The sequence below is a fragment of the Labrus mixtus genome, chromosome 3 (genome assembly GCF_963584025.1).
Source record: "Labrus mixtus chromosome 3, fLabMix1.1, whole genome shotgun sequence".
Taxonomy (NCBI): domain Eukaryota; kingdom Metazoa; phylum Chordata; class Actinopteri; order Labriformes; family Labridae; genus Labrus; species Labrus mixtus.
In genome coordinates this window covers 34065307-34084025 of record NC_083614.1, presented here as the reverse complement: position 1 = coordinate 34084025, position 18719 = coordinate 34065307, and the positions used below count along the sequence as shown (strand labels likewise).

Genomic DNA, 18719 nt, shown 5'->3' with positions numbered 1-18719 from the left:
TCCGCTGGCCTAGTTAGTGCAAATAGTTTATTAGTAACAGTCATTATTAGGTAAAGTAAGCGTCCTATCTTTGCATATAAACAGCACGCTATAGTTCAGCCTCTTTTTTTTTTGTGCTTTTGCACACTGCAGAGCTTTAAGCTACATATAGTATTTTTTTTTTTTATGTGAACGTGCAGCTCTCCAGAGGATTTTAAGGGACTGATGACGACGTGTGTGATAAATACAGGCCCAGATCTTTGTTTTTCCCACAGGACATGAACGCAGCATTTTACAACCACTCACAATAAAACTAAACGTGTGTTAAAAGTTCCTCAAGGTGTGTCCATCCTCTTTCATCAAACATGGATGCTAGCTGTTTCAATGGTTACTTTATTTTCCCCGACACACTGACAGAGTGAACGAGGCGTTCTTCACCGTCTCCGTCCGTCCTGACCTAGCTGAGGATTTTGTGGTATGGGTGGAGGGGGAGGGATGAGGTGAACGCTCTGATGTCTGAGATGAGCGTGACGTCCTGGAGCGCCGGCGAGGAGGCAGGCAGGAAGTTCAGCTCGCTCACCTCCCCGTATGCTGAGGAGGAGGGGGGGGAGTCGGGGCTGTCCTGGCTGCAGGAGACACTCTGCTCAGGCGGGTCGTTCTCCTCCACGCCGAAACCGACCACCTAGTCCACACCGGGGGGGGGGGGGGGGGGGGGGGGAGAACAAAAGGGTTCAAACTCAGTCGACGAGAGATTTACAAACCTTCATGACGTCAACTCAATAAACAGACTCACGTGCACGCTGAGCCTCCTGCTGCTGCCGTTTCTGTGCTCCATGAACCAGGAGACCAGCTCCCTCTGACTGAAGACCTTCAGGGCCTCGATCTGCACAAAACACAGCCGATCAGAGCCAGAACCAGAGACCTGCAGAGTCCACTAAGTGACTGTAAGCTGTATGAGTTCATGGTCATTAGACGTGATTTAGAAAAAGTCTTCTTCATAAGTATGTTAAGGATGAGTGGACAGGGGCCTGTGTCTCAGTTAGTTCAATTAGTGGCTGTTAAGTCTGTTTTAAATTAATCAATGTGCTTAATATTTGATTCTCTTCAAAAACTAAGCAGCACTAAAAGTCCTGGAAAAGACGAGTCACATTTTCTCATCAGCCATTGTTGTTGACAAAGCTTATGAGAGTACATGTGTGAAAACAGGACGATTGGAAAGATTTCAGGCTTGAGTCCCCCGTTCTGACCAAAGCCAGCAAAGGCCCGATTAGCTGATGGTTACTAAGATGATCTTTCCAGACTCTCCTGTGGTGTGAGGTGTGGTAAGAGGTCATCACAGAACGAGGAATGAAAGTGCCTCTCACCTCTTTGTTGAGCCGCTTGAAGACGTACTGCTGCGTGACGACCTCAAACCAGTTTCGGTCGACCTCCTCTCCCAGGTGAGCGTCCTCGCACTCCTTCAGCTTGATGAGAGCGGTCACCTGCGTTTTAAACGCCTCCTCGCTAAGACCCGACAAACACTCGCCGAAGCTGACGAGGAACTCCTCGATCTTCGCCTCCACGAACTCTGTGCTGAAAGGACAAAAAGACAAAAAAAACGTCCGCTCAGTCGCCTGGAGCGTCGTAAAAACAAAACCTGCAGCAGAGGTCAACAGAGGTCAACTCACCTGAACTTGGTGGCCTGTGTTTCCACGGTGACAGAGAATCCCAGCACCCCTGAGGTGTTCCTGCAGGTTGGGTACACCTGGTACCTGAAAGGAAAATAACTCTTTACCACCAGAATTCTTTTGATTCTACAACATCGTGGTGGTGGCCGCTGCGAGCCACTCTAAAACCCATTCACTGTCTATGTGTAGCGCAGTGCAAGAGCGCGTCTGCACCCTGTTGAGGTGAGCGCAGCACGCTTGCTGTTCAGATATTAAATGTGTGTGTTGAGCTAAGTCAGGTGGTCATGCAGCTCTGTATGAATGACTGAAAACTGACCCCAGAGTCTCCTTGGTTCTTAGGAAGTCGAAACACGGCTCCTCCATGTGCATCTGTGGAGACGGACAGACGTCAAAGAGATTTAAAGAACAGGACTCATCTTTGTGCAGCTGCAGCTAAAAGTCAGTGAACACTCACCACCATCAGCTCCATCAGAGCGTGCTCTCTCAGGTTCTTCAGCCCCGACTAAAAACACAAAACACATTAAAAAAACGTTTTTTAGATAGAACAGGAAATGTTGGGAGGAGAGAGAGTAAGGGACGTGCAGCAAAGCCACGGACACTAAGACCAGGACCACAGCCTCTGTACGCAACATAACCACTACACTGTCTGGCACCCCCTAAACAGGGCGGATATTAAATCATCTAAAACTCAAACTATATGGACAGTTTTATGAGCTTAGGTCTGAAATTAGTGTGAACTGAACCTTACAAACACGATAATTAAAAGAAAGTGAAAGCTGAAGTTTTGTAGTTCTCATTTGTAGTCCGGTGTGATCGTTTAGTTTTCCTACCTGGAAGTAGACGGTGACCTCGGAGTTGGCGTCTGCTTTGTTGAGAGATTTGACTTTACACAGATGATGTTTCTGAGGCAGCTCCACCACCCGGAACAGCACGGGGACCTCTGCTGACAGAGGCTGGAACTGCAGCTTCCTGCAGAGAGAGACAGAGGGTTCTTTTAATAACACGTTTACACATCAGCTACACAGTAGTAGCACTACCACATATCAACATCAAAAACAGCATCAAAGTACAAATGAAGCCGATTACTCACTCGATGAAGTACTGCAGGAACTCCTTGGACTCCTGTGAGAAGAAGAAACAAACGTGAGATACTTTTTTAACTATTTTAACTTGACAACGTTGACTAAAACAAGCAGTAAAGAAATCTAAGTAGGTGTTTCAAAATGTTTAATTTATGAACAAGTCTTGAAATGAACAAGCAAAGTATTTTTAAGAGGAACAATCTAGGGGTTAGCGGGTTGGTCACAGAAATTAAACAAATCTTTAAACGCTGTCATTAAGGTTATTTCTGAGATGCAAACAACAACCCTCTTCCTACTTCCACTGTTCAGCTCAGAGGTTGAAAATGGACCCGTGCTGCGCGGATACAGCGTTTTTTAAAGCGCCAGGAGCCGTTTAGAATCACGTCGTACAGCAGTTCACCTCCGTGTTTGAGTACAGTCACGTTCTCGTGCCTGAGACCACCTCTTCAAGTGGACTCTGGCACGGTACCCGAGTACGGTAGGAGTACGGTACGTTTGTGTTCACACTGATCAAATGAAGCGAACTTTGGGGTCAAGCGTACTTGGAACGGGTCCCAAATGTGAAACCAGCCTGACAGTGAAAACATTCAAAATAAAAGCCGATTTTAAGTTTTAAGTGATAATGGAATTTCAAACCTGCGATTAATCCTGATTAAAAATGTAATCATTAGACAACACTAATCTTTTTTTTGCCGGAGTCCGAGTCGCTGTCAGAGGGCGGGACCGTGTGATGAACGTAGCAGAAAGGTTTTGTTTTGGTAGCAGACGTTAGAATCAGCTGAACTCGTGGTATGGATATCAGAGAAAGAACCATTTTGACTTTTTATTCTGCTCTTAACATGTTTTTTCTTAATCTCGTTTCTTCTCACCGTGCTGGTGAAGTTCCCCTGCACCAGCCCCTCGGTGTACAGCTCCGCCTTCAGCCCGGAAACGAAGGTCAGGAGGTCGTCGACGGTCAGACCCTTGGTGACGGCCTGATACTTCTGAATGACCGACCAGCGACAGTGCTCCAGGATCAGCAGACGGACGTCCCTGAAGACAAGAGACGGACAAGTAGTCAAGTCAAGGGGCGCGGATGGCCTAGCGGTTAGGCTGCGGCCCATGTACGGAGGCTGTAGTCCAGGTTCAAAGTTCAGCTGTCCCTCAGGTAGTTAAGGTTCAAATCCGACCTGTGATTCCTGTCCTACATGTCGTTAGATTTCCTACACTCTCCACTGTCCTATCAAAATAATCAAAGAGTGTGTTCAGAGTGTGAGACGTACTTGCCGAGTCTCTCGGGTTTGATGAGGATGTTGAAGTAGGTCTTCTTCAGCTGCTCAGAGAACATGTTGAACACGCCGGGCTCCGTGCTGAACTCGGCCAGATGATCCACGATCAGCTTCAACAGCAGCTGAAGCAGAAAGGAAGTCAGCTCATCAAAACATTTGAGTTTGTGGATTAACTGATCAACCGCAGAGACACCAAACGCTCTTCATTCAGTCGTCTCCTCACCGGCAGTTTGTGGTTGAATCCTTTGAGCCGGATCACCAGGCCGTGCTCCCCGGCCACCAGCTTGTACTCCAGCTGAGCCACGTCGGCCTCGTACGCCGGCTCCGCCAGGTTGTGAGCCAAGACGTTCACGAAGAGGTCAAAGAGCACCAGACTGAGCGAGAGCGAGAGAGAGAGAGAGAGAGAGAGAGAGAGAGACGTTACGGTGATGCTCTGTGAAGATGAACTTGTCATTTCAACGTGGAGGTTTCTCTTACTTTTCTGGACTCTTCTGAATCATCGGGGTGATCAGGTTGAAGCGGATATAAGCTGGAAGACACAAAACGACATCTCATTAAAACCCAAATCTGGAATATAAATCACACCTGTCTATAAGACGCAGTCTGTGTTTGGTCATCTGTCAGAGAGAAAAAAGGTCCTTTTGCATGACGATTTCCACTGCGCTCAGCAAAGACTAAAACGTTAAACATTTCTGTGCAGCTGTGTCGCTCTTTTAGTTCCAGTTTGCGCTGCTGCAGTAGCTACAGTACGGTAGTTTAGCTCTCAGGCTATGGTGAAAGTTGGGATGTACAAACAACCTGTGAGTCACGCTGGTCGCCCGTGATTCTTTAACAGAAGGGTCTTTCAATCAGTCAGACACTCCACAAGATTTATTTACTGAACAGTATACCACCGTTTTCTTAAAATGGACCGCCTAGTCTGCATCGCTTTGTATCCCAACAGCTTGCAAGCAACATTGAATGGAGGTGGACATTTCATGTGACGTATTGTACGTTCCACACTCGGTTATGACGGCATGTTTGTCAGCATTTTAAACTGGTAAATTGGTCACACTAGTGTACAGGACGCAGCAAACTTTTTAGATTTAAAAAGGTAATAAACGTGTGTATTATACAGCTGACTTTACGATACTGATTTGTCTTCAGAATGATAATAATCGGCGTGCCAGTAGCGTAGTGGTTAGTGTACACGCCCAATGTCAAGAGTGGAGGCTGCTGTCCTCCACGTGGGCGACCCCGGGTTTGTATCCGACCTGTGGCTTCTTCCCTGCATGTCGTTCCCCACTCTCTCTCTTCCTGATTCCTAACTCTGTCCACCATCCCGTCTTTAAAGACCAAGACCGGTCTTTTGTTCTTTGAATGAATTCTTATTGATTCTTAATTGGTCGTGTTCATGTTTAACCACACTTTCCATCAAAGATCAATCGGCCTCTTGTTGTGAATGTTTGTACAGGTGTGGCCTCAGTTTCCGTTATTGTTTGTGTTCTGGCAATATATCGAGTTTTTAAGATTTATATCGATGTATTATTTTGAAAATATCGATATAGTTTATGTTGCGTTTAAATAAAGGTATACGTTTCATCAGGATACGTGAAGCCAGATGTTGAACTCTCTTCTTCAGACACGCCTCTGGACTCACCTTTGGGGATCTTGAACTTGTTGTCCTTCTTGTACCACAAACAGCCTCGCTCGTTGTTTACGATCCTCACAGGAAACTCGGTGTCCGGACAGTCCGACGTTTTCAGGTCGAAATCCGTCGCTGTAGCACCAAGAAGAGAAAACGGTCATGAATCTGACGGACTGAGAGATTTATTAAAAACGTGAGTCGACACCTTCAGTCTGAAATAACGTGCACGTTGTGTTTGAACTGACCGATGAATTTGTTCTCAGCAGGAAGGTGGAGGTCAGGGTTGGGCTCAAAGTCTCCGCTCCAGCGCTGAGCCCACTCCTCTGAGACGTCTGGGGAGAAAAAACAAACACACCCAGTTTAACATAAGTACACTTTTCTAATATCTGCATTTACAGTTAACCCATTCTGCAGATCCCCGTTTTAAAACTCTCATATAGTGAGACAATGCTGGATGCTCAAACTAAACGTGGTCAAGGTTTCAAATCACAAGGAATCAAATCATGGAGTAATCCCAGGATGAGTCTGCAGAGGGCGCTAAATGACTTGTTCATATCATAGTTCCCCGATATGAAACCAATTTCACCAGACGGCTTCAAGCCTCTAAGTAAGCCGCTGAAACCTCTTACATAGACTCTCTTCTCCCAGACCTGGAGAGCAGCCCTCCCCTGGCAACCCTGCAGTATTCTGCCCCCCCCCCACCAAGGAAGACTTCCAGGGAGCTGGCCAATCAGAAGAAAGTAGGCACGTGGGGAGTGGGGCCTTAAAGAGACAGCGATATTTCCACCCTGTGATGTTTGGCCTTCAATCTGAATATCTTGGGAGGCGTAATCGGGGGACCAAGCAATCTCAACCCGACACGTCTTCAGAGGTAGTAACAGAGGCGTTACAGAAGAGAGGCGGTATCAGGTCACCCAGCGGGGGAGAACAACACTGAGTTGGTGCAGGTCTGACTGTGTGTGTATGTGGAGCTCCCGCTGTGCCGTGCTTCTGCGAAATGCAATGTGCATTTGCATCTCTGAATGAATATGAATGTACAAACACGTAATGATAGCTGAGCTTAGTTTTCATGCGTTTGTGGAACCGCAGGGCGACAGTGATGTGGTGGCGTGTGTGTGTGTGTCGTACCCTCCTTGCTGTAGCAGGTACCAAACCATTTTTCTCTGAGCGGACAGTGACCTTCGTTCTCTGGTGACAGCAGCAGCAGGTTCGCTCTGTTGGGAGTCAGCAGGGAGAGAGCAGCACTGATCACCTGAAACACAAACATACACACAATATAAACGTTTGAGCAAACCGTGCACGCATGGAGCAATCTAAGGATTTCTGTCCTCTTTAACGAAGCAGACCATCAGTGATTTTGTTGTCTGAACCCGATTCTAGATCAGATCTGGTTAGGGTTACCTGGGGGTCGTACTCGAACATGAGCTGGTCTCCGGTCAGGAAGTCCTCTTTGGGAAACAGCTGCATGTTCTCACAGATGTTCTCCACAAACTCGATGGGATCCGTCTGTCAAAGCGGGAAAAAAACACTTTATCCTTGGTAATGATTCATGAGTTTAAAGCCGTTTTGTTTTCGTCTCCTGAGAGCTCATATCATTTAATCTCCATTACTTCTTTCCCTCTTATTACCAATAATGTTGATTTAATAAGCACAGCGGATGAATCATCGCCCTGGGCTATCGTCACAAAGATAGAGCTGATTAATCAGCACACAAACACATCTGACTGTTAATCACCTGCCCACAGAGGTGTGTTTAATCTCCCTGTTATCACATTCATTTATCCACTCAGATGAAAACACATCGATCATCAGTACCTGCTCCTGATAGTGGAACTCGTTGGCTTCGATCTTCTGGATTTCCTCGTAGATCCTGAAGACATTTCAAACAAGCAAAAAGAAACGAGGAGGGAAAAGTGGTTACTTGACTTATTTAAAGACTCAGCTGTCCCACATTTGAGAACTGTAATCCTCTCTGGTTTCAGCCCAAAGACGCAGAGCTCTTCTTTTACTCTCCTTCGTCCATCGTCAGTCGTTTAAAGTAGAAAACGCTACAACATAGCGTCTAAACGTGATGCTACCAGTCTTTGTTCGATACCAGTCAGTGTGTGTGTGTGTGTGTGTGTGTGTGTGTGTGTGTGTGTGTGTGTGTGTGTAGGCTGACCTCTGCTGCGGGCCGAGAGTCTGCAGCATCTTCAGGTACTGGAACACAAAATGAACCACCTGCACAGAGAGAAATGTAAAGCGTTACTGTCTGCCCCGCAGTCAAAACAAACGCTCCACAGAGACTACCGGGGAATAAAAGTGTTGTGTGTGTGTGTGTGTACCTGGTAGAAGTTCTGGTAGCCCTGGTCGGTGAGGGTGATGGAGATGGAGAAGATGGAGTAGGTGGTGTTCTGGTCGAAACCCGTCTCACTGTTTCCTCCAAACAGAGCGAGAGCCCAGCACCTACAGACACACACACACACACACACACACACACACACACACACACACACACACACACACACACACACGTCGTAACAGTGGGTTATTTGTTCTTTTAGAAAGAGGAGTTTTCCTTCTTATCAGTGATGGAAAAATAGCCTCTCAGTTGTGTTCTTGATTTAAAATCCAGAGTCCGCCCAGTCTGAGACGGAGACCTTCAAAAAGTGGTCTGGAGACCAAGACCGTGTTTGAGTTCTACAACACCAGTCTCCGTTTCGCTCTGTTTGTCTGTAACTTTGTTTTACTTTGGTGTTTAAATGGTTTTGACAAACTGTCGGTGTGTTTGCACGCTGAAACTTCTGGAGCAGTTCTCAAACTTTTTCTTCTTCTAGTCCTTCAGACCCATGAATATATTCAAACAGGGCACAGAGGTCGGACTCGCAGTATTCAGAGCTGTTTTTAGCTCCGGTGCATTTCATCATGACTCACTTCTTCCTGAGCAGAGACAGGATGCTGCCGGTTCCCTCGTGTCCGATCAGCCAGGAGATGTAATGAAGAGGTTTCACTCTGACGACAAAAACAAACAAAAGACACACGATCAGTGAAATCTGCTCCGACCGAGAGACGAGAGATCTTACAAGCAGCAAATGTGAGAGTGGGCGATGCTTTGACTCCTTTCTCTCCGGAGGTGGAAATGATTGTTCTAAAACTCCCTCGAGTTACACTCAGTGATCTCACTCAAAACTGGAATGGACTAAGGGAGTCTAACTCTTTGATACTCTAAGATGTCGATTACATTTTGATTCTTATTTTTTAAGATCGATTGTATTGTAAAGAACTAAAGTTTTAAAAACAAAACTACGTCTGGTGTGTAGGAGAGGAATTAATCCATCAGGCAGACTCCTGCTTATTCTTTTCCCATTATTTCCTACATCATCATCGGTGGAGGGTCTCAAAGTGGTCGTGGACTCACCTGTAGTGTTTCCCCTGCGGAGGTACGGCCCAGCTGATGGTCAGAGCGTGAACCTTCCTCACAGGAACAACTGCAACACACAGACTTCAGTGTTAGTGTTACTCTAGGAGAGAGTAATTCAGGGATAATCTAAACCTTTACATACATCGCTTCTGTCATGATAGGAGGGGGGGGGGGGGGGGGGGGGGGGGGACACAGATGGAAAGGTGTGCCTGCAGTTGCCACGGTGATTTTAGATGCTGTCTGTCAGTTTGTGCAGGTTAAATCAGGAGCTGATCGCACGAGGAACTCTGCACAACCTATGCTAGACGATGGCTTCAAAATGAGTGACGACTCAAAAAGTGTGCGTCCGGCTTTAGCGGACATGCATCCACACATTTCTTTTATTGCTTTTTTTCTGTGATGACGAGAACATGTCGGTGGTTTTCTTGAGATCTCAGCTGAACTCGTACCTCTTAAGGTTAAAGGTCTTAACTGACCTCTTCAGTGTGGGCGACGGCAGCAGAGCATGTCATGGTCTGGTCTATCAGGGAGTATTATTTTGTTTTCTAAATCGACAGATATTGATCCTTTTACAACGAGAAAACCAGCTTTGTTTTCTCCAGATAATGAGAATGATAAACCGAGATCTGGAGTCAAAAAGCAGTTACAAAATTAACTCATTAACAACGAAAAACTGACCCAACAAAATGTAGGGATGGATGTTCATTAGGACCTGACCAATATGGGATTTCGATATTGGTGATAGAAAGAAATCTGATACCGATAAATCGGCCAATATCTTTCTTAGATCTATCTCCGATCTGCAGATATCGATAGATATAGATAAACATATTTATTGTGTTGATCCCTCAACAAACACTTGTGGAAAAGATTTATGATGAAGACAAGATGGCCACTCGACTGGAAAGTAACTGAGCATGTACGTGAATCACCGCTTGACACTCTGGAGAGTGATGATGCATGTTGTAATCCATATAGCGCCCTCTGCTGGTGAGAGCCAGAAAGAGAACTTCCAATAAATCTGGTAACATCTGCACATATCTGTGATAAAATTATCCGATACTGAAAGTAGTTGGATAAGCTTTTATCGGCCAATATTGTAGGCTGGCGGATCAATTGGTCGGATCAATTGGTCGGGCTCTAACGTTCACTCAGAGTTTATCTCGAAAAGCAACTTTAAAAATGCAACTCAGAGCGCTCGACAGACATTACAGATCAAACAAATAACACAACGACAAACAATAAGAGACAGTGTCAGACCTCTGTAGAGCTTGTTGAAGGCCGGCGTGTCAAACGGCTGCTGCAGCGGAGAGAAGTCGGCTCGAGGTTCACCGCTGGAAGAAAAAGGTGTCGTTGTTGTTTTTCCTGGTTTTGATTCTTGTAAAATAATCACTTTGTTATGCAGCGTTAGTCATAGATCTGCAATATATTAATACAGTCAGAATCGTTTTTTATTGCCAAGTACATTTACACATACAAGGAATTTGTCTTGGAGTATTGGTGCAAAAAACAGTTAACAAAGGAAATAAAACAAAAATAGCAACAACTTAAATAATAAAATATGGAAGCAATTACAATATATAATATACAATTAAAACATGTAAAAGTATAAGAAACACACAATGTGCAATGGAGGATCTGTGCAGTTTGACAATGAAAAGTAGTTTGTGTACGAGAATATCGGCTGTGTGTGTGTCTTTGTGTGTGAGTCTGTCTTTGTGTGTGTGTGTGTGTCTGTGTCTTTGTGTGTGTCTTTGTGTGTGTGTGTGTGTCTGTATGTGTTTGTCTGTGTCTGTGTCTTTGTGTGCATGTGTGTGTCTGTATGTGTTTGTCTGTGTCTGTGTGTGTCTGTGTGTGTGTGTGTGTCTGTGTCTTTGTGTGTGTGTGTCTTTGTGTGTGTGTCTGTGTCTTTGTGTGTGTGTCTGTGTCTTTGTGTGTGTGTCTGTGTCTTTGTGTGTGTGTGTCTGTGTGTGTGTGTGTGTGTGTGTGTGTGTGTGTGTGTCTGTGTCTTTGTGTGTGTGTGTCTGTGTCTGTGTGTGTCTGTGTGTGTGTCTGTCTGTGTCTGTGTCTTTGTGTCTGTGTGTGTCTTTGTGTGTGTCTGTGTCTGTGTGTGTGTGTCTGTGTCTGTGTCTTTGTGTGTGTGTGTGTGTGTGTGTGTGTGTGTCTGTGTCTGTGTCTTTGTGTGTGTGTGTGTGTGTGTGTCTGTGTCTTTGTGTGTGTGTGTCTGTGTGTGTGTGTGTGTGTGTGTGTGTCTGTGTCTTTATGTGTCTGTGTCTTTATGTGTCTGTGTGTGTGTGTGTGTGTGTGTGTGTGTCTGTGTCTTTGTGTGTGTGTGTCTGTGTGTGTGTGTGTGTGTCTGTGTCTTTATGTGTCTGTGTGTGTGTGTGTGTGTGTGTCTGTGTCTTTGTGTGTGTGTGTCTGTGTGTGTGTGTGTGTGTCTGTGTCTTTATGTGTCTGTGTGTGTGTGTTCACACTTCTTACTTGTTGGGAACTTTGATGAAGATCTCTCTCACCCACGTCTCCAGAGTGTCCAGAGTTTCTGAACAATGAAAACATCATAAACACACAAACTCTCACCAGATTTCAGCGCTCTAAAAAAAAGACGCAGGGTGCTGTGTATTTTCTGTGGGTGGCGGCTTGCTGCTGTGAACGCTCTCTACTCAATGAAAACAATCTGTAAAAAAACGCTCAGTGGACTCAGACTCTTTTCTGCTCTAATTCTAGATGTTAGTCTTAAATATTAGAGCTGTGAAGGTCACCACTATGGAGAAGGGTTAGTATCATGGTAATAGTGCACTGATTGGTTTAGCTTCCAATAATCAAGATCCCAATTAAGGTTTTATCAGCTGCATGTCAGAGAGTTCCTGCATCAGAACACTCATATCTGAGTGTGCGTCTCTCGTTGAGTCGGTGTGCGTACCTTTGGACTGCACGGTTAGCGTCATGTAATGAGCCGAGTAATATCTCCTCCAGAAGTCTCGGAGCCGCTGGTAGGTGTTGATCTGTTTCTCTCTGGGCTCGTGCTTTAATGTCTGAGCGTTACCTGAGAACAACAGAAGTGTGTCACACTTTCCAGGTCCATCGATTCTTTAAAAACATTTATTATGAAATATGTGACGGTTTAATTACTGGAGGAAGTGGAACATAAGAAATGACTTAAAACGACGGCTCAAAGATCGTTCATGTGATGTTCTTACCCCAGCAGAATTTGCCCATCGGGTGTCCTGGTTTTGCCAAACTCCCAAACAGCATCTCTTTCCGGTGAGAGTCGGACGGCCTCGCTAGCTGGTACTCTGCACGGGATGGAGGAGAACACAGAGAGCATGAATCTGTGAACGCAGCTGAGAAACATCAGACACCTGGAGCGTGTCGGTAGAGTTACAGTGTGAGGTTTGTGTCGGTGTCGACTCACCGCTGTCCACGGCCTCCACCTCTCTGTCGATGGCGTCTTCTATCATCAGAGGACAGATGAAGAACTGAGCCCACCTGGAACACACACATACACCAGCAGGTTTACTTTTTCTCCACCTTGTATTTTGTGGCTCTTCTGTTGGTATACACATGACCAGTAGGGGCAGTGTAGAGGTAGAGGGGATGTGACAGACGCCCTTTTCAGACTGTGTTACCACAAAAGGGGCGTGACTAAGCTCAGCCGTCATCACATCTTTGTACATTCAAATTGATTCCGCGATGGCGTAATATTGGTGTCCCAGTCTGTGAAGTAACATTCGGCGTTACTGAAGCACGGTACAGCGGGAGCGCCACATAGACACAGTCAGAGGGCATGAATATGGTGTTGCACACATTCCGTTTTTATTCACTTTGGCATCATTAGTTTCGGCCCTGCAGTAGAAAGAACTCAGATCTGTGCTGCTGCCCAGGATCGCCCACACTCGCTTTTTTTTTTCCTTTCCTGCTGAGAGAACATTTTAGCGCCGACTTTGTGCACATGTCGCTGACTCAACCGGGAGAAGTTCAAACCGCAGACGACTCATCGTCTGTCGTCTCAACCATCCACAGAGGGTCGCTCTAAAAAAAACAGCATCAATGACAACGTGACAACCGAGAGAACATCAGGCGTCCTGTTGGGAGAGAGCCTGAGTGCTCGTGGTCATCTTTAATGAACCGGCTGACCTCCCATCAGAGAGCCAGATGGTCAACAAAGGGCTGCCATCAACACACACACACACACACACACACACACACACACACACACACACACACACACACACACACACACACACACACACACACACACACACACACACACACACACACACACACACACACACACACACACACACACACACACACACACACACACACACACACACACACACACACACACACACACACACACACACACACACACACACACACACACACACACACACACACACACACACACACACACACACACACACACACACACACACACACACACACACACACACACACACACTCAGGAGAAAGGCCTGAGGGATGGGCATGGGGAAGCTAAACGCTACATTCAGACGTGAATCCCTGCGTGACAGCATTTGGTTCACTGTCACTCCCAGACTGCATCCTCTGGACCGTTCTGTGAGTTTTCTTTGACATAAAAACATCTCAAACAATTTAAAACCGACCATCTGTGTAACCTTTCGAGAAGCCAGACTCACCTGTCAAGCGCCTCTCTGAAATACTTCCTCTGCACGTCAAACTGGAAGATGGTCCTCTCGCAGTCGGTGGAGGCATTGTCGCTTCCTCCGTGCTTCTTCAGGAAGGCGTCGAAGCCGTTCTCTGCTGGGTATTTCTCACTGCCCATAAACACCACTAAAGATCAGAGAGTCAGAGAGCGGGGGGACAAGAAGTTACAAAACAAACCAGAGGAGATAAAAACTCAACCTGTTATTTTCTGGTGAGAACTCAAATTTCTCTGTACTCTTTTCAAAGAATTCCTGAAGTCTGTTTTCAGGGTGCAGCTTTAAAGGCGCCCTGTGGAGTTTTTTGTGAAAACAAAAAGTTCAGTTCTGATTAAGGGCCTGTGTCCACAGATTTTTTTTGCGCTGGAAGCACTCATGGCCTCCGTTTCAGAGCGCTTCTCATCAGTGCTGATTGTTGCTAGGTTACAATAGTTAACTTCTGCTTCCCTCTGTGATGAGCGTTAGGTGTCATTTAGCTCCATGTGCTTCATGTTTCATGTGACTTATAAGATGGTTTCTATACTGATTAGAGCTCTCAAGAACTGCCCTCAATGTTGTGCTTTGCCTCTGGTCACTTCCTGTCAGCACCTGTGTGTCCAATCAGACTCAAAGCTGATCGTTTGCTCTTACTGACATTGTTCCCTTTTTTCTAGATCCTTGCTTGTGTTGTTCTTACTCTCTGATGTACGTCGCTTTGGATAAAAGTGTCTGCTAAGTGAATTGTAGAATTCGCTTAAATTCAAAGAAATGTCACCAAGAAAACATGAAGACGACGTGAAGGAACTTAGGAACTGTTCCCTCCAAAAGACGAGTCAGACTAGCGTCTCATCCGCCATTGTTGTTGACAAAAGCTGATATCAGAAGTACTGCCCCTTCTTGATCCTAATTGGTCGGTGAGGGAAGCGACATTGACGAGAGCCGCGCTGTTCCGAAAGTTGAACTGTTTTCAACTGAGAGCGCTGTGAGTGCAGCGACTAAAACGACAGCTGACACCGAGGGCATTTAAGCACTCAGGGTGCTGAAAACACTGAACAACATTGGTTTTGTATTGATGAGCGCTGCCAGAGCAAAAAGCTCCGTCTGTGGACACAGGACCTAAATGTTTCTCTACAGAATCAGTGTGTAACTCATTGAGCTCTTACAAACCAGCTGGATGAATTTCCCTCCTTATAAACATTTGCACATTTTTAACCTCTATGAATCTATAAATGTTTACATCAGTGTTAAAAATATATCTGTCTTCTTCTTCTTCTCAGCAATTGTTGGCACATTGCTACATTTCTTTACTGCATTATTTCCCCCTGTACATTTGTGGGATAGTTTGCATCTCCTGCATGTGTTAAAAGTGGAAGTTGAGGTGAGTCGATGTGTTTGCATGTCCACCACAAAAAAAAAGAAAATCAGCAGACGTCAGAAATCTTGCATCACTAATGTGGTGAAAAAGTTGACAGGAACTGATATCGATGTGTTTCTGTGGACTCACTGTGCTCCAGGAAGTGGGCGAGGCCGGGCAGGTCGTCCGGGTCACTGAAGCTCCCCACGCTGATGCACAGAGCCGCAGCAGCCTGGAAACACACACAGACACACACATTTTCAAAATAAAAGCATATTACTCTCACCCTCACTTTGCTGAGAAACATGAAGGGTTGATGATCAAAGCTTTTAGTTTTTAGGATTTATTGCAACTGTGGTACCTGCTAATTATTTCTATCCTAAATATAAAACAACAGCCCTAAAGTTTGTTATGTCAGTTTCTGAATCTGTACGTCACACACCTGCTTCTCGGAGCTCCCTCTCTTCGTCTTTCCTGCGTTGTCTTCGTCCAGCTCATCAAAGTCGCTGTCCTGCTCTTCCTCTTCGTCTTCCTCCTCGTCCTCCTCCGAACCCTCGCCCGAGTCTCCTTCCTCCTCATCGTCATCCTCCCGCTCCCCCTCCTCCCCCTCCTCCCGCCCGTCCTCCCCTTTGTCCTCTCCGTTCTCACTGCCTCCTTTCCCCTCTGCCCCGCTGAAGTCAGAGATGAGGAGGGCTCGGAGGCCGTTAGCCAGCTCGATGTACCTGCAGAGAGAGGGAGAGGATCCACGTTGCTATGGTAATGCTAACAAACTACTGCTATGAGGGTAATGTCAGTTTTTCTTTAGAATTCATGCTAAACTCACAGATCTCACAAGATTCTGTCTGGCGTGTATCGAAGGTCGTCAACAATTTATAAACTTTTAAACAAAACAAAACAAAAACAGAAGTCCTAGGCACCAAATATTTATTAATTATTGGGTTTAATTACCAAAAACTCCCGGCAAACTCCTGCACACTGTCTTAATTGCACAAAAGCACTGCATGCACTATGTCTGGTATGATAGTCTTAAGGAAATCCTGTAGTCTGTGATGTGCTGATGTCTGAAGAGTTTCATATCTTATAGTGTGAGCATGTTCAAGGTTATGAAGAAGATCTGTTAGGATTCTCCTATAGTGTGTGGTGCAGCTCAAATTCAAAATCAGGAAGGATTTAAGAACTCCTGCAGTGTGAGCCAGGCTTTAGGCTGACATTTCATGCGGGCGGCGTACTCTCCCACCTGTATTTCTTTGGGTCACTGGGCGATCTGATGATCTCTGGGTCTCCCCGGTCTTCAGCAGCGGCTCCTCCGCCTACGTCTCCAGCAGCCTCCTGTGACCTGACATCCTGAGGCGGTGGCGGTTCACCCTGATCCGGAGCAGACACCTGACCTGGCACACTGCACCCGCTCGCCGACTTGTTGGTCTGAGGCATTTTGACAAGTAGAGTCCTCGAAGTGACAGCGCTGCATATCCATGAGAACATACATGAACATGTAAAGCATTGCACACAAGGGTTGTCGCGTTAACAAGAATTTTGCGATATTAATACCTGTGTGATACCATGGCAACAAAAATACAAGTCCTAGGCACCCAACATTGGGTCATTTCTTGTTTTCATTTACAACAATTGCAGTCAAACTCCTGCAAACGCTCTAAACTGCACATAAACATAGGCAGCGTGCAGCGCTTTCTTTCAATTTTTGATGGATTCATTCCTCTCCCATGTGCCTGTCTTATAGAACAGATGTAGTGTTTACATTCTGGTACCTTTTTCAGGTATTATAGATCATTAAAAGAACATATTGCATCGTTTTTAATTTTAAATACATGTACATTTGCACGTCATCTGCAAAACAATGGAACAAGATTTTATATTTTGTCAGAAATAGACCCCCAGAGCCAGCAAACATAGAGAAAGAAGCATTTCAGGAGACAAAATATCACTTTATCACTCATTTAATAAGTGTACTTAAAGGAATGTTTGATAAAAGACTAAAAATAAAAACATTTGATCTATGCAAACGATCATTTAGCTTGGAGCTGTATAAATCCCTGCAGTTAGGTCTAAATGCACAAATAAAGTCTTGAGTTTGAGTTTCTTTGTTTTTATCAGTAACAGAGGCCGTTATAACAACAAGGTCAACTGATGTTCAAATATTCAACTGAACAGCTGTGATACACTGATTGAATGTATGCCGAATTCAAGAGGGCCATCTACAGATTAAGAAAACACTTTGAGTTGAATTTGAACACTTGTGGTTTACCTAAGAAAAGAGGATGAAGTTTAAAAATCGAGAATTGGCGAGAAAGCTTCGTCGCGCGACTAATCTGCGCGGAACGGAAAAGGGAAATGATGCTAATAGTCGAAGCTAACATCAAAAATGTAAAAACAACGTCGCTACAGTTACTTTAATCTTTAAAAGAGGCCGTAATTAGCTTATTGAAGAAGGCAGTTTAGTTCATTAAGCTAACGACCGGCTTGGTTAGCGGTGTATTAGCGTTCAGTAATCCCGTTGAATGACAGTTAAAAAGCTAAATTAGCCGCTGTGGCTAACTCACGAGACGTTTGGTGAAGCCGTTACGTAGACAAATAAATCTGAACTCTAAAACATGACGCAGCAGATTCGTTTTGTTTCTCTTCAATGAAAGGACAGGCTCACCTTTCTGCTGGATGTATGTTGAAGGAAGTTTGGAGGTTCCGTTTCAGTACCGCCGCGTAGCACCGATCGGCTAGCAGTTAGCCAAAACAAAGCCGCTGATTGGATAAGGGCCGATCCATCGCAGACAAGCGGAGCGTGTGATTGGATGAATCGGTGACGTAAGCGATACGTTTGCCGGAAGAGCACAGCCAAAGAATACTGGTCAACAAATTGGTACTTTTTAACTTAATTATTTTTTTTTATTATTTTTCCAGAAAAACAAATATATTTAAGTGTATTAATATTTTATTGTCCTTTTTAGTATTGATGTCTTGACTGCAAACATGTAAAAATAAATAAAAACAATAGCTGCAGTTAATTATAAAAGTCCTTAGTATATATACTTATTTACAATAATATAATAATAAAATATGACATAATTACTCATTACTCATTACTCTTGTGGCGGTTTTTTCAAGAATACTGAGTGGTTATAGATTGCTTTAAAAGTATTTACCCCAAATCTCTGAGCAGTAGTTCAGATACAGTAAAAAACAGTGTGCTGTACAGAATAAGTGATTTAAGATGGAATGAACATGACATATCTTGTGCGCGCAACATGTTTATTTTAATTTTTTCAGGGGCTCCGTCGATTGGTGAGGTTAGAAATGGTAGATTATTGATATTTAGTTGTGTGTGTTTGTGCCGCATCTCTCAGATATAGCATAATTAAACAATAAATAACATAATTTAAAGAAAGGAATACATGCTGTGTGATTGTGAAACTAAACTCTGCTGAGGGATTAAAAACACCGTGTCAGTATATTTGAATTCTGCAGGTTCGTGGCGATTTTGCCTCATGGTCATTATAATCCGTCCCTGAGTGTCAGACAATTCCCACACGAAGACAGAAGTCTCTTTTTATGGTTAAAGATTATTTTTTATTATACTAAATTGCATCTATAATATACAAACATTCACAATATGTTTTGTACAATCACTTTGTGCTTCTCCCCCGAACAGGAGTGAACTTCAAGACA

The 18719-nt window shown here is 44.8% G+C and overlaps 1 protein-coding gene across 1 annotated transcript; it reads right to left on the bottom strand.

Annotated features, from left to right (window-relative positions):
• Positions 1 to 98: 98 nt before the first annotated feature.
• LOC132971894 (nardilysin-like) lies at positions 99 to 17815 on the bottom strand. Its single transcript, XM_061034663.1, has 31 exons — positions 17701 to 17815; positions 16279 to 16503; positions 15484 to 15763; positions 15192 to 15273; positions 13685 to 13838; positions 12436 to 12509; positions 12221 to 12316; positions 11944 to 12066; positions 11505 to 11562; positions 10284 to 10357; positions 9021 to 9090; positions 8537 to 8614; positions 7948 to 8068; positions 7785 to 7843; positions 7439 to 7493; positions 7025 to 7129; positions 6752 to 6875; positions 5869 to 5955; positions 5636 to 5755; positions 4474 to 4525; positions 4220 to 4370; positions 3991 to 4118; positions 3598 to 3760; positions 2737 to 2768; positions 2477 to 2615; positions 2101 to 2148; positions 1963 to 2015; positions 1647 to 1730; positions 1344 to 1551; positions 773 to 862; positions 99 to 661 (listed from the first exon to the last, which is right to left on the bottom strand). The coding sequence occupies exons 2-31, from the start codon at positions 16470 to 16472 to the stop codon at positions 437 to 439; spliced, it is 3327 nt and encodes a 1108-aa protein (XP_060890646.1). The 5' UTR covers positions 16473 to 16503; positions 17701 to 17815; the 3' UTR covers positions 99 to 436.
• Between the last annotated feature and the right edge of the window lie 904 nt (positions 17816 to 18719).